The sequence below is a fragment of the Pristiophorus japonicus genome, chromosome 7 (assembly GCF_044704955.1).
Source record: "Pristiophorus japonicus isolate sPriJap1 chromosome 7, sPriJap1.hap1, whole genome shotgun sequence".
Taxonomy (NCBI): domain Eukaryota; kingdom Metazoa; phylum Chordata; class Chondrichthyes; family Pristiophoridae; genus Pristiophorus; species Pristiophorus japonicus.
The window spans coordinates 228,215,134-228,229,515 of NC_091983.1; the positions used below are offsets into that span (position 1 = coordinate 228,215,134).

The 14,382-nt window shown below is 45.6% G+C and overlaps 1 protein-coding gene across 1 annotated transcript in view; it reads left to right on the forward strand.

Annotated features, from left to right (window-relative positions):
- Nucleotides 1-14,382, forward strand: part of LOC139266683 (equilibrative nucleobase transporter 1-like) — an 84,078-nt gene that overhangs the window by 44,343 nt on the left and 25,353 nt on the right. Inside the window, exon 7 of the mRNA XM_070884273.1 lies at nucleotides 13,377-13,594. Within this exon, the coding sequence (XP_070740374.1) occupies nucleotides 13,377-13,594 (218 nt within the window). The remainder of the gene's footprint in view (nucleotides 1-13,376; nucleotides 13,595-14,382) is intronic.

Here is a 14,382-nt window from a genome sequence, read left to right on the forward strand (position 1 = left end):
TGGGATCTAATCAAGGTGCTCGGTGTGGTTTATATATAGAATACAGGTACAACGTCCCGAATCCGGAAACCTCGTCACCGAGGCCATTCCGGTTTTCGGGTTTTTCCGGATTTCGGAGAAGAAAATCCGACGTTCCAAATCCAGACACCCCTGGGCCGAGTTTCGGGTATTTCTGGATTTTGGAGACAATCCGACGTCCCAAATCCAGAAATATAATACAGAAAATTGCTGTAACTATATTACAGTTGTAAGGTGACCAGGACTGGGAACTGAATATTCAGGGATATTTGACAATTCGGAAGGACAGACAGAAAGGAAAAGGAGGTGGGGTAGCACTGTTAATAAAAGATGAGAACAGTGTGTTAGTGAGAAACGATATTGGTTCAGATGATCAAGATGCTAAATCAGTTTGGGCGGAGATAAAGAATAATAAGGGGAAAAAGTCGCAGGTGGGTGTAGTCGATAAGCTCCCTAACAGTAGCTACACTGTTGGATGGAGTATAAATCAAGAAATAATGGAGGCTTGTAATAAAGGAACGGCAATAATCATGGACGATTTTAACGTTCATATTGATTGGACAAGGCAAATTGTCTAGGGTAGCCTTGAGGAAGAGTTCATAGAGTGTATCCAGGATAGTTTCCCTCAACAGTACATTGCAGAACCAACCAAGGAGCAGGCTATCTTCGATCTGGTACTGTGTAACAAGACAGGATTAATAAATGATCCTTTAGGAATGAGTGACCATAACATGGTTGAATTTCAAATTCAGTTGGAGGGTGAGAAAGTTAGTTCTCAAACTAGGGTTTTGATCTTAAATCAAGGAGACTACAAAGGTATGAGGGCAGAGTTGGCTCAAGTGGACTGGGAACATAGATTAAAGTGTAGGACGGTTGATGAGCAGTGGCATCAAATTGAAAACAAGGGCATACAATGTGGCCAAGACTAGTGGGAGGCCAGAGGATTGGAAACATAGAAACATAGAAACATAGAAAATAGGTGCAGGAATTGGCCATTCGGCCCTTCGAGCCTGCACTGCCATTCAATAAGATCATGTCTGATCATGCAACTTCAGTACCCCTTTCCTGCTTTCTCTCCATACCCCTTGATCTCTTTAGCCGCATCAACAACTCTCTGCGGCAGGAAATTCCACAGGTTAACAACTCACTGAGTGAAGAAGTTCCTCCTCATCTCAGTCCTAAATGGCCTACCCCTTATCCTAAGACTATGTCCCCTTGTTCTGGATTTCGCCAAAACCGGGAACATTCTTCCCGCATCTAACCTGTCCAGTCCTGTCAGAATCTTATACATTTCTATAAGATCCCCTCTCATCTTTCTGAACTCCAGTGAATAAAGGCCCAGTTGATCCAGTCTCTCCTCATATGTCAGTGCACTTTTAAAAGCCAGCAAAGAACGACTAAAACATTGATAAAGCGAGGGATGATAGATTTTGAAAATTAACTAGCACAATATATAAAAACAGATAGTAAGAGTTTCTACAGGTACATAAAAAGGAAGAGTGGCTAAAGTAAATGTTGGTCCCCTAGAGGTGAGACTGGGGAATTAATAATGGAGAACAGGAAAATGCCAGAGACATTGAACAAATATTTTGCATCAGTCTTCATGGTAGAAGACATTAAAAACATCCCAATCGTGGATAATTAAGGGGTTATAGGGATGGAGGAACTTAATACAATCACAATCACTAATGAAGTAGTACTCGGTAAAATAATGGGACTAAAGGCTGACAAGTCCCCTGGACCTGATGGCTTACATCCTAGGGTATTAAAAGAAGTGGCTGCAGAGATAGTGGATGCATTGGTTGTAATCTACCAAAATTCCCTGCCTTCTGGGGCGGTCCCAGCGGATTGTAAAAATGCGAATGTAACGCCCCTATTTAAAAAAGGAGGCAGACAAAAAGCAGGAAACTATCGAAGAGTTAGTCTAACATCTGTCATTGGGAAAATGCTAGAATCCATTATTAAGGAAGCAGTAGCAGGACATTTGGAGAAGCATGATTCAATCAAGCAGAGTCAGCATGGTTTTATTAAAGATAAATCATGCTGGAATTCTTTGAGGATGTAACGAGCAGGGTGCATAAGGAGGAACCACTGGATGTGATGCATTTGGATTTCCAGAAGGCATTCGATAAGGTGCCACATAAAAGGTTACTGCACAAGACAAAAGTTCACGGGGATGGGGGTAATATATTAGCATGGATGGAGGATTGGCCAACTAACAGAAAGCAAAGAGTCAGGATAAATGGGTAATTTTCTGGTTGGTAAACAGTGACTAATGGGGTGCTGCACGGATCAGTGCTGGGTCCTCAACTATTTACAATCTATATTAATGACTTGGATGAATGGACCAAATGTAATGTAGCCAATTTGTTGATTATACAAAGATGGGTGGGAAAGCAAATGGTGAGGAGTACACAAAAAATCTGCAAAGGGATACAGACAGGTTAAGTGAGTGGGCAAAAATTTGGCAGATGTAATATAACGTGGGAAAATGTGAGGTTATCCATTTTGGCAGAAAAAATAGAAAAGCCAATTATAATTTAATTGGAGAAAAATTATAAAGTGCTGCAGTTCAGATGGACCTGGGGTCCTTGTGCATGAAACACAAAAAGTTAGTATGCAGGTACATCAAGTCATCATCATCATAGGCAGTCCCTCGAATGAGAATGACTTGCTTCCATGAGTCCACAGGTGTTTCGATGAAGGACCCAATGTTCCAGTCCTGAACTCCAATTGAGGGGGTGGAAGATGCCTGTGCGTGAATTTTTTTAATATGTGGTGACCGTTGCACACCAGCCACCACACGGGTTTGACAGAGTTAGGTCTTGGTCCAGTTGCAAGGAGTAACCAAGACGACTGGAGACCTGCTCTGCTGCACGGACCGAGCGCACGCATATCGCCTCGGCTCTTCTGGGCTCCGTACCCTCATCTGTTGCACCTCCGCCATAATCTCTCACTGCTCCTCCGCCATAAACATTCACCGCATCTCGCCACAAACACTCGCCGCTCATCCGCCCCGACCTTCCCACTCCTCTGTACCTGGGCTCTGCCGATGTTCCTGCCAATGCTCCAAAACGGCAACCAGGGTTTGATGACGTCACCTAGGTGTCCATCTCAAAATCCTTGGAGCAGCTCGCACTGGTAATCAGGAAGGCATATGGAATGTTGGCCTTTATTGCAAGGGGGATGAAGTATAAAAGCAGAGAAGTCCTGCTATAACTGTACAGGATATTGGTGAGGTCACACCTGAAGTATTGCGTACAGTTTTGGTCTCCTTATTTAAGGAAGGATATACTTGCATTGGAGGCTGTTCAGAGAAGGTTCACTAGCATGAGTCCGGAAATGAGGGGGTTGACTTATTAAGATAGGGGTTGGGCCTATACATGTTGGAGTTCAGAAGAATAAGAGGTGATCTTATCGAAACATATAAGATAATGAGGGGACTCGACAAGGTGGATGCAGAGAGGATATTTCCACTCATAGGAGAAACTAAAACTAGGGGACATAGTCTCAGAATAAGGGGCCGCCCATTTAAAACTGAGATGTGGAGGCATTTCTACTCTCAGAGGATTGCAAATCTATGGAATTCTCTGCCCCAGAGAGCTGTGGAGGCTGGGTCATTGAATTTATTTCAGGCGGAGATAGACAGATTTTTGAGTAATAAGGGAGTAAACGGTTATGTGGAGCGGGCAGCGAAGTGGAGCTGAGCCCATGATCAGATCAGCCATGAACTTATTGAAATTAGGGCAGGCAACAAGGTAGGTTTTAAGGAGAAACTTGAAGGAGTAAAGAGAGGTAGAGAAGTGGAGAGGTTTAGGCAGGGAGTTCCAGAGCTTAGGATCTAGACAACAGAAGGCATGGCCACCAATGGCTGAGCGATTATAATCAGGGATGCTCAAAGAGAACAGAATTAGTGGAGCGCAGATATCTCGGGGGGTTGTGGGGCTGAAGGAGATTAAAGAGATAGGGAGGGGCGAGTGCCATGGAAGGATTTGAAAACGATGAGAATTTTAAAATCAAGGCATTGCTTAATGGGGAGCCAATGTTGGTCAGCGAGCACAGCGGTGATGGGTGAGCGGGACTTGGTGCGAGTTAGGACACTGGCAGCCGAGTTTTGGATCACCTCTAGTATACGTAGGATAGAATGTAGGAGACCAGCCAGGAGTGCGTTGGAATAATCAAGTCTAGAGGTAATAAAGGCATGGGTGAGCTGCGGCAAGGCCGGAGACAGGCAATGTTACGGAGGTGGAAATTGTTAATTTTAGTTATACAGTGGATATGTGGTCGAAAGCTCATTTCAGGGTCAAATATGACACCAAATTTGTAAACAGTGAGATTCAGCCTCAGACAGAGGAAGGGGAGAGGAATGGAGTTAATGGCTAGGGACCGGAGTTTGTGGCAGGTACTAAAAACAATGGCTTTGGTCTTCCCAATATTTAATTGGAGATAATTTCTGCTCATCCAGAACTGGATGTTGGACAAGCAGTCTGACAATTTAGAGACTGTGGAGGGGTCGAGGGAAGGGAAGTGAGGTAGAGCTGGGTTTCATCAGCGTACATGTGAAACTGTGGCTGTGTTTTCAGATGATGTCGCCAAAGGGTAACATGTAGATGAGAAATAGGAGGGGGCCAAGGATAGATCCTTAGAGGACACCAGAGGTAATGATGCGGGGGCAGGAAGAGAAGCCATTGCAGGTGATTCTTTGGCTACAATTAGATAGATAAGAATGGAACCAAGCAAGTGCAGGCCCACCCAGCTGGACGACGATGGAGAGGCGTTAGAGAAGGATAGATTGGTCAAATGTGTCAAAGGCTGAAGACAACTCAGGAAGGAGGAGCAGGGATGTAATTTGTGACTTTGATGAGAGCCGTTTCGGTACTGTGGTAGTCATGGATACTGGATTGGAGGGATTTAAACATGGAATTGAGGGAAAGATGGGCACGGAGTTGGGAGGCGACAACACGTTCAAGAACTTTGGAGAGGAAAGGGAGGTTGGCGATGGGGTGGTAGCTTGCAAACAAAGTGGGGTCAAGGGTTGTTTTTTTTGAGGAGAGGGGTGGTGACAGCAGATTTGAGGGAGAGGGGGACAGTACCTGAGGAGAGAGAACCGTTAACAATGTCAGCTAACATGGGAGACAGAAAAGGAAGTTGGGTGGTCAGCAGTTTGGTGGGAATAGGGTCAAGGGAGCAGGAAGTGGGTCACATGGACAGGATGAGCTCAGAGTGGTCATGAGGAGAGATTGGAGAGAAACTGGAGAAAGATGTGAGGACAGGAGGGATCCTTAGAGGAAGTTTGGCCCACTGGGCTAGGGGAAGGAAAGCAGAGGTGGCTGAACGGACGGTCTCAAACTTAGAGGCAAAGAAGTCCATGAGCTCCTCACACTTATTGTCAGAGGTGGAGGTGGAGACTGGGGAGAAGGGTTTAAAAAGACGGTTAGCAGTGGAGAATAGAAGCCGGGGTTTAGCTTTACATTTCAGAAGATTCTGGAGTCGTGAGCAATTTTGGCAGATGAGAGCAGGACACGATTATGCTTTATCTGGTCCAGCCAGATCTGGCGGTGAATGGTTAAACCAGTTGTCTGCCACGTCTGTTCAAGTCTACGTCCCTTGGACTTAAGGGAGCGAAGATCAAGTCTGTACCACGGGGAACGGCCAGGGTGAGAATAATTGTTTTATAGCTGTGTCTATTTGTCCTAACTGAAAATCAGCCGTTTCTCTAATTACTCTCCATTTTCATATCACCTATTGCTGATTGGTCCCCTTGGAGGATAAGCCACAGCCTGAAGTTCCTTTGGAATGTGTAATTGGAACCATCCAGCCCAAGTTCTGAGTGACTTTCCAATTTGTAATTCGATCCATTTTGAGTTCAGAAGCCACTGAGGATAGATCTCCCCAAAAGTCTCCAAGTTCCAACCGAAGTCCCTTGCCTCAGCGTAAGTGCTGCCTCCACCAGCTGAAGACTCTTGCCCCAGCACATGTGATACCTCCCACAGCTGAAGCCCTGACCCAGTGCAAGTGCATCCCTCCGCCAGCTGAAGACTCTTGCCCCAGCACATGTGCTACCTCCCACTGCCAAGTTCCAGCCGAAATTGCTTACCCCAGTGCAAGACCATACCCCCACATTGCCCAACGCCCCCCCCCCCCCCACTGCCCCCATAGGTGGGGCATTGTGAGCAGATTGTTAAGGGATTTATTGGGTGTGAAGTCAATAGTGACAGTGTCGTGACTTATTGATTTCAACCACCGAACGATATCCCTTGTAACACTCGCACCGAGCTTGCAGGCACCAGGGACTTGGAAGAACCAGGGCTCAGCGAGCGACGGGTTCAGAGGCTCGGCGGATGCGTTCGGCTGTAACGTGGTGTTGGACACATGCGCAGAAAAGGCTAAGAGACTTAGAAACAGAGAAAATAGGTGCAGGAGTAGGTCAGTCGGCCCTTCAAGCCTGCACCGCCATTTAATAAGATCATGGCTCATCATTCCCTTAGTATCCCTTTCCTGCTTTCTCTCCATACCTCTTGATCGCTTTAGCCGAAAGGGTCATATTTAACTCCCTTTTGAATATATCCAATGAATTGGTATCAACAACTCTCTGCGGTAGGGAATTCCACAGGTTAACAACTGTCTGAGTGAAGAAGTTTCTCCTCATCTCAGTTCTAAATGGCCTACCCCTTATCCTAAGACTGTGTACCCTGGTTCTGGACTTCCCCATCATCGGGAACATTCTTCCCGCATCTAACCTGTCCAGTCCCGTCAGAATCTTATAAGTTTCTATGAGATCCCCTCTCTTCCTTCTAAACTCCAGTGTATAAACACCCAGTTGATTCAATCTCTGCTCATGTGTCAGTTCCGCCATCCTGGGAATCAGTCTGGTGAATATTTGCTGCACTCCCTCAATAGCAAGAACGTCCTTCCACAGATTAGGAGACCAAAACTGAAAACAATATTCCAGGTGAGACCTCACCAAGGCCCTGTACAAATGCAGTAAGACCTCCCTGCTCTTATACTCAAATTCCCAAGCTATGAAGGCCAACATACCATTTACCTTCTTCACGGCCTGCTGTACCTGCATACCAACTTTCAATGACTGATGAACCATGACACCAAGGTCTCATTGCACCTCCGCCTTTCCTAATTTGCCGCCATTCAGATAATATTCTGCCTTCATGTTTTTGCCTGCAAATTGGATAAGATCACATTTATCCACATTGTACTGCATCTACCATGCCTTTGCCCACTCACCTAACCTGTCCAATCACCCTGCAGCCTTTTAGCATTCTCCTCACAGCTCACACCGCCACCCAGTTTAGTGTCATCTGCAAACTTGGAGATACTACACTCAATTCATTCATCTAAGTCATTAATGTATGTTGTAAAGAGTTGGTGTCCCAGCACTGAGCCCTGCGGCACTCCACTAGTCACTGCCTGCCATTCCGACTCTCTGCTTCCTGTCTGCCAACCAGTTCTCTATCCATGTCGGTACATTACCCCCAATACCATGTGCTTTGATTTTGCACACCAATCTCTCATGTGAGACCTTGTCAAAAGCCTTTTGAAAGTCCAAATACACCACATCCACTGGTTCCCCTTTGTCCACTCTGCGAGTTGCATCCTCAAAAAATTCCAGAAGATTTGTCAAGCATGTTTTCCCTTTCATTAATCCATGCTGACTTGGACTGATCCTGTCACTGCTTTCCAAATGTGCTGCTATTTTATCTTTAATAATTCGTTCCAACATTTTCCCCACTACTGATGTCAGGCTAACCGGTCTATAATTACCCGTTTTCTCTCTCCTTCCATTTTTAAACAATGACGTTACAATAGTTACCCTCCAGTCCAAAGGTACTGATCCAGATTCGATAGACTGTTGGAAAATGATCACCAATGCATCCACTATTTCTATGGCCACTTCCTTAAATACTCATGGATGCAGACTATCTGGCCCCGGGGATTTATGAGCCTTGAATCCCATCAATTTCCCTTACACAATTTCCCGCTTTATAAGGATATCCTTCAGTTCCTCCTCCTCACGAGACCCTCGGTCCCCTAGTATTTCCGGAAGGTTATTTGTGTCTTCCTTCATGAAAACAGAACCAAAGTATTTGTTTAACTGGTCTGCCATTTCTTTGTTCCCCAATAAAAATTCACCTGAACCTGGTTACAAGGGACCTACATTTGTTTTCATTAATTTTTTTCTCTTCACATATGTATAGAAGCTTTTGCAGTAAGTTTTTATGTTCCCAGCAAGCTTCCCCTCATACTCTATTTTCCCCTTCATAATTAAACCCTTTGTTCTCCTCTGCTGTATTCCAAAATTCTCCCAGTCCAAAGGTATGCTGTTTTTTCTGGCCAATTTATATGCCTCTTCCTTGGATTTAACATTATCCTGAATTTCCCTTGTTAGCCATGGTTGAGCTACCTTCCCCGTTTTATTTTTACTCCAGCCAGGGATGTCCAATTGTTGAAGTTCATCCATGTGATCTTTAAATGTTTGCCATTGCCTGTCCACCGTCAACCTTTTAAGAATCACTAGCCAGTCTAGTCTAGCCAATTCACATCTCATACCATTGAAGTTATCTTTCCCCAAGTTCAGGACCCTTGTCTCTGAATTAACTGTTTCACTCTCCATCTTAATAAGGGTGTTAAAAGAACAAGCCTGAAGGCTTTGTGTCTTAATGCAAGGAGTATCCGCAATAAAGTGGATGAATTAACTGTGCAAATAGATGTTAACAAATATGATGTGATTGGGATTACGGAGACGTGGCTCCAGGATGATCAGGGCTGGGAACTCAACATCCAGGGGTATTCAACATTCAGGAAAGATAGAATAAAAAGAAAAGGAGGTGGGGTAGCATTGCTGGTTAAGGAGCAAATTAAGGCAATAGTTCGGAAGGACATTAGCTTGGATGATGTGGAATCTATATGGGTAGAGCTGCAGAATACCAAAGGACAAAAAACGTTAGTGGGAGTTGTGTACAGACCTCCAAACAGTAGTAGTGATGTTGGGGAGGGCATCAAACAGGAAATTAGGGGTGCGTGCAATAAAGGTGCAGCAGTTATAATGGGTGACTTTAATATGCACATAGATTGGGTTAACCAAACTGGAAGCAATACGGTAGAGGAGGATTTCCTGGAGTGCATAAGGGATGGTTTTTTAGACCAATATGTCGAGGAACCAACTAGGGGGGAGGCCATCTTAGACTGGGTGTTGTGTAATGAGAGAGGATTAATTAGCAATCTCGTTGTGCGAGGCCCCTTGGGGAAGAGCGACCATAATATGGTGGAATTCTGCATTAGGATGGAGAATGAAACAGTTAATTCAGAGACCATGGTCCAGAACTTAAAGAAGGGTAACTTTGAAACTTTGAAGGTATGAGGCGTGAATTGGCTAGGATAGATTGGCGAATGATACTGAAGGGATTGACTGTGGATGGGCAATGGCAGACATTTAGAGAACGCATGGATGAACTACAACAATTGTACATTCCTGTCTGTTGTAAAAATAAAAAAGGGAAGGTGGCTCAACCGTGGCTATCAAGGGAAATCAGGGATAGCATTAAAGCCAAGGAAGTGGCATACAAATTGGCCAGAAATAGCAGAGAACCCGGGGACTGGGAGAAATTTAGAACTCAGCAGAGGAGGACAAAGGGTTTGATTAGGGCAGGGAAAATGGAGTATGAGAAGAAGCTTGCAGGGAACATTAAGACGGATTGCAAAAGTTTCTATAGATATGTAAAGAGAAAAAGGTTAGTAAAGACAAACGTAGGTCCCCTGCAGTCAGAATCAGGGGAAGTCATAACGGGGAACAAAGAAATGGTGGACCAATTGAACAAGTACTTTGGTTCGGTATTCACTGAGGAAGACACAAACAACCTTCCGGATATAAAAGGGGTCGGAGGGTCTAGTAAGGAGGAGGAACTGAGGGAAATCCTTATTAGTCGGGAAATTGTGTTGGGGAAATTGATGGGATTGAAGGCCGATAAATCCCCAGGGCCTGATGGACTGCATCCCAGAGTACTTAAGGAAGTGGCCTTGGAAATAGTGGATGCATTGACAGTCATTTTCCAACATTCCATTGACTCTGAATCAGTTCCTATGGAGTGGAGGGTAGCCAATGTAACCCCACTTTTTAAAAAAGGAGGGAGAGAGAAAACAGGGAATTACAGACCGGTCAGCCTGACATCGGTAGTGGGTAAAATGATGGAATCAATTATTAAGGATGTCATCGCAGTGCATTTGGAAAGAGGTAATATGATAGGTCCAAGTCAGCATGGATTTGTGAAAGGGAAATCATGCTTGACAAATCTTCTGGAATTTTTTGAGGATGTTTCCAGTAGAGTGGACAAGGGAGAACCAGTTGATGTGGTATATTTGGACTTTCAGAAGGCTTTCGACAAGGTCCCACACAAGAGATTAATGTGTAAAGTTAAAGCACATGGGATTGGGGGTAGTGTGCTGACATGGATTGAGAACTGGTTGTCAGACAGGAAGCAAAGAGTAGGAGTAAATGGGGACTTTTCAGAATGGCAGGCAGTGACTAGTGGGGTACCGCAAGGTTCTGTGCTGGGGCCCCAGCTGTTTACACTGTACATTAACGATTTAGACGAGGGGATTAAATGTAGTATCTCCAAATTTGCGGATGACACTAAGTTGGGTGGCAGTGTGAGCTGCAAGGAGGATTCTATGAGGCTGCAGAGCGACTTGGATAGGTTAGGTGAGTGGGCAAATGCATGGCAGATGAAGTATAATGTGGATAAATGTGAGGTTATCCACTTTGGTGGTAAAAACAGAGAGACAGACTATTATCTGAATGGTGACAGATTAGGAAAAGGGCAGGTGCAAAGAGACCTGGGTGTCATGGTACATCAGTCATTGAAGGTTGGCATGCAGGTACAGCAGACGGTTAAGAAAGCAAATGGCATGTTGGCCTTCATAGCGAGGGGATTTGAGTACAAGGGCAGGGAGGTGTTGCTACAATTGTACAGGGCCTTGGTGAGGCCACACCTGGAGTATTGTGTACAGTTTTGGTCTCCTAACCTGAGGAAGGACATTCTTGCTATTGAGGGAGTGCAGCGAAGGTTCACCAGACTGATTCCCGGGATGGCGGGACTGACCTATCAAGAAAGACTGGATCAACTGGGCTTGTATTCACTGGAGTTCAGAAGAATGAGAAGGGACCTCATAGAAACGTTTAAAATTCTGATGGAGTTAGACAGGTTAGATGCAGGAAGAATGTTCCCAATGTTGGGGAAGTCCAGAACCAGGGGACACAGTCTAAGGATAAGGGGGAAGCCATTTAGGACCGAGATGAGGAGGAATTTCTTCACCCAGAGAGTGGTGAACCTGTGGAATTCTCTACCACAGAAAGTTGTTGAGGCCAATTCACTAAATATATTCAAAAAGGAGTTGGATGAAGTCCTTACTACTAGGGGAATCAAGGGGTATGGTGAGAAAGCAGGAATGGGGTACTGAAGTTGCATGTTCAGCCATGAACTCATTGAATGGCGGTGTAGGCTAGAAGGGCCGAATGGCCTACTCCTGCACCTATTTTCTATGTTTCTATGTTTCTATGTAAGGAATTCTACCATATTATGGTCACTCTTCCTCAAGGGGCCTCACACAACAATTAATTAGTCCTTTCTCATTACACATCACCCAGCCTCGGATGGCTGGCCCTCTAGTTGGTTCCTTGATATATTGGTCCAGAAAACCATCCCTAATACACTCCAGGAAATCCTCCTCCAACGTATTGCTACCAGTTTGGTTAGTCCAGTCAATATGTAGATTAAAGTCGCCCATGGTAACTGCTGTATCTTTATTGCACACATCCCTAATTTCTTGTTTGATGCTGTCCGCATCCTCATTACTACTATTTGGTGATCTGTACACAACTCCCACTAGCGGTTTCTGCCCTTTGGTATTCCATAGCTCCACCCATACAGATTCCATATCATCCAAGCTAATGTCCTTCCTTACTATTGCATTAATTTCCTCTTTAACCAGCAACGTCACCCCACCTCCTTTTCCTTTCTGTCTATCCTTCCTAAAAGTTGAATACCCCTGGATGTTGAGTTCCCAGCCTTGGTCACCTGGAGCCATGTCTCCGTGATGCCAATTATATCATATCGGTTAACTGCTATCTGCGCATTTAATTCGTCCACCTTATTCCGAATAATCCTCGCATTGAGGCACAGACCCTTCAGGCTTGTCTTTTTAACACCCTTTGCCCCTTTAGGATTTTGCTATAATGTGGTCCTTTTTGCTTTTTGCCTTGGGTTTCTCTGTGCTCCACTTTTACTTTTCTTCTATCTATCTTTTGCTTCTGCCCCCATTCTACTTCCCTCTGTCTCCCTATATAGGTTCCCATCCACCTGCAATATTAGTTTAACCCCTCCACAACAGCACTAACAAACACTCCCCCTAGGACATTGGTTCCAGTCCTGCCTCGGTGCAGACCGTCCAGTTTGTACTGGTCCCACCTCCCCCAGAACCAGTTCCAATGTACCAGGAATTTGAATCCCTCCCTTCTGCACCACTCCTCAAGCTACGTAGTCACCTGAGCTATCCTGCAATTCCTACTCTGACTAGCATGTGGCACTGGTAGCAATCCTGAAATTACTACTTTTGAGGTCCTACTTTTTAATTTAGCTCCTAGCTCCCTAAATTCGTCTTGTAGGACCTCATCCCATTTTTACCTATATCATTGGTACCTATATGCACCATGACAACTGTATGTTCACACTCCCTCTTCAAAATGTCCTCAACCCGCTCCGAGACATCCTTGACCCTTGCACCAGGGAGGCAACATACCATCGTGGAGTTGGAATTGCGCTGGGGGAGGGGCGGAGTCGGTGATATTTTCCTAACTCTTGCGTTGGGAGACACATGTGCAGAAGGGAGACTTAGTACAAATAGCTACTCCGTTGTTTCAACAGGGACGAGAGCATCAATGGTGGTGGTGAGGGTGTGAATTACAAACTGGAATCTAATTGAGGAATTTGGGGTTGTTTATATAGAGCATAACAGATACCCCGGAGTTTAACAGGCTAGAATCTAATCGATGATCATTTATATATAGAATAACAGAAATTCTGGGAGTGAATTACAAGCTGGAATCTAATCGAGGGGTTTGAACAGTTTATAAATAAAACCAAGAGTAAGTTAAAGGCTGGAATCTAATTGCGGGGTTTGCGGGTGTTTATATATCGCACAACAGATACTCCAGAGTGTTACAGGCTGGAATCTAATCAATGGGTTCAGATGGTTTATATTTAGAATAACAGATACCCCGGGGTGGGTGTTAATTGAAAGAATTAGACGCTGTATTTAACGAGGAATTTCTTGCTTTGTTCGGACAGGATGATTTGTGCGAAGTTTGAATTGAAAACCTTCTCCTGCGTGGAAGGGACTGAGAGCCAGAGGAAGCCTTACGGAGGGATGGATGGAGATAGGAGCGAGACAAGGGAAGAGACAGAAGGAGTCAGGGGAGAGAGAAGGGAAGAGACAGAAGGAGACAGGGGGGAGAGAAGGGAAGAGACAGAAGGAGACAGGGGAGAGAGAAGGGAAGAGACAGAAGGAGACAGGGGAGAGAGAAGGGAAGAGACAGAAGGAGACAGGGGGGAGAGAAGGGAAGAGACAGAAGGAGACAGGGGAGAGAGAAGGGAAGAGACAGAAGGAGACAGGGGAGAGAGAAGGGAAGAGACAGAAGGAGACAGGGGGGAGAGAAGGGAAGAGACAGAAGGAGACAGGGGGGAGAGAAGGGAAGAGACAGAGGGAGATAGCGGGGAGAGAAGGGAAGAGACAGAGGGAGACAGGGGAGAGAGAAGGGAAGAGACAGAAGGAGACAGGGGGGAGAGAAGGGAAGAGACAGAGGGAGATAGCGGGGAGAGAAGGGAAGAGACAGAGGGAGACAGGGGAGAGAGAAGGGAAGAGACAGAAGGAGACAGGGGGGAGAGAAGGGAAGAGACAGAAGGAGACACGGGGGAGAGAAGGAAAGTGACAGAGGGAGATAGCGGGGAGAGAAGGGAAGAGACAGAGGGAGACAGGGGAGAGAGAAGGGAAGAGACAGAAGGAGACACGGGGGAGAGAAGGAAAGTGACAGAGGGAGACAGGAGCGAGAGTCACGAAGAGATGGAGATAATTGATGGTGTGAATCCCCGGTTGCTTGGACCAAGAGGTGAGAACATCTTCCCCCTCCGCGCCCACCTCCCCTATCCCTCTACCCCTCCTCCTCACCTTCCCCATTCCCCTTCTCTCTCCATCTCCCCTCCCTGTCACATTCTCTCTTCCCTCTCCCAATCCCCTCCATCCCCCTCTCTCCCCCTCTCTTCTCACTCTCCCTTTCAACTTTCCTGTCCCCCTCTC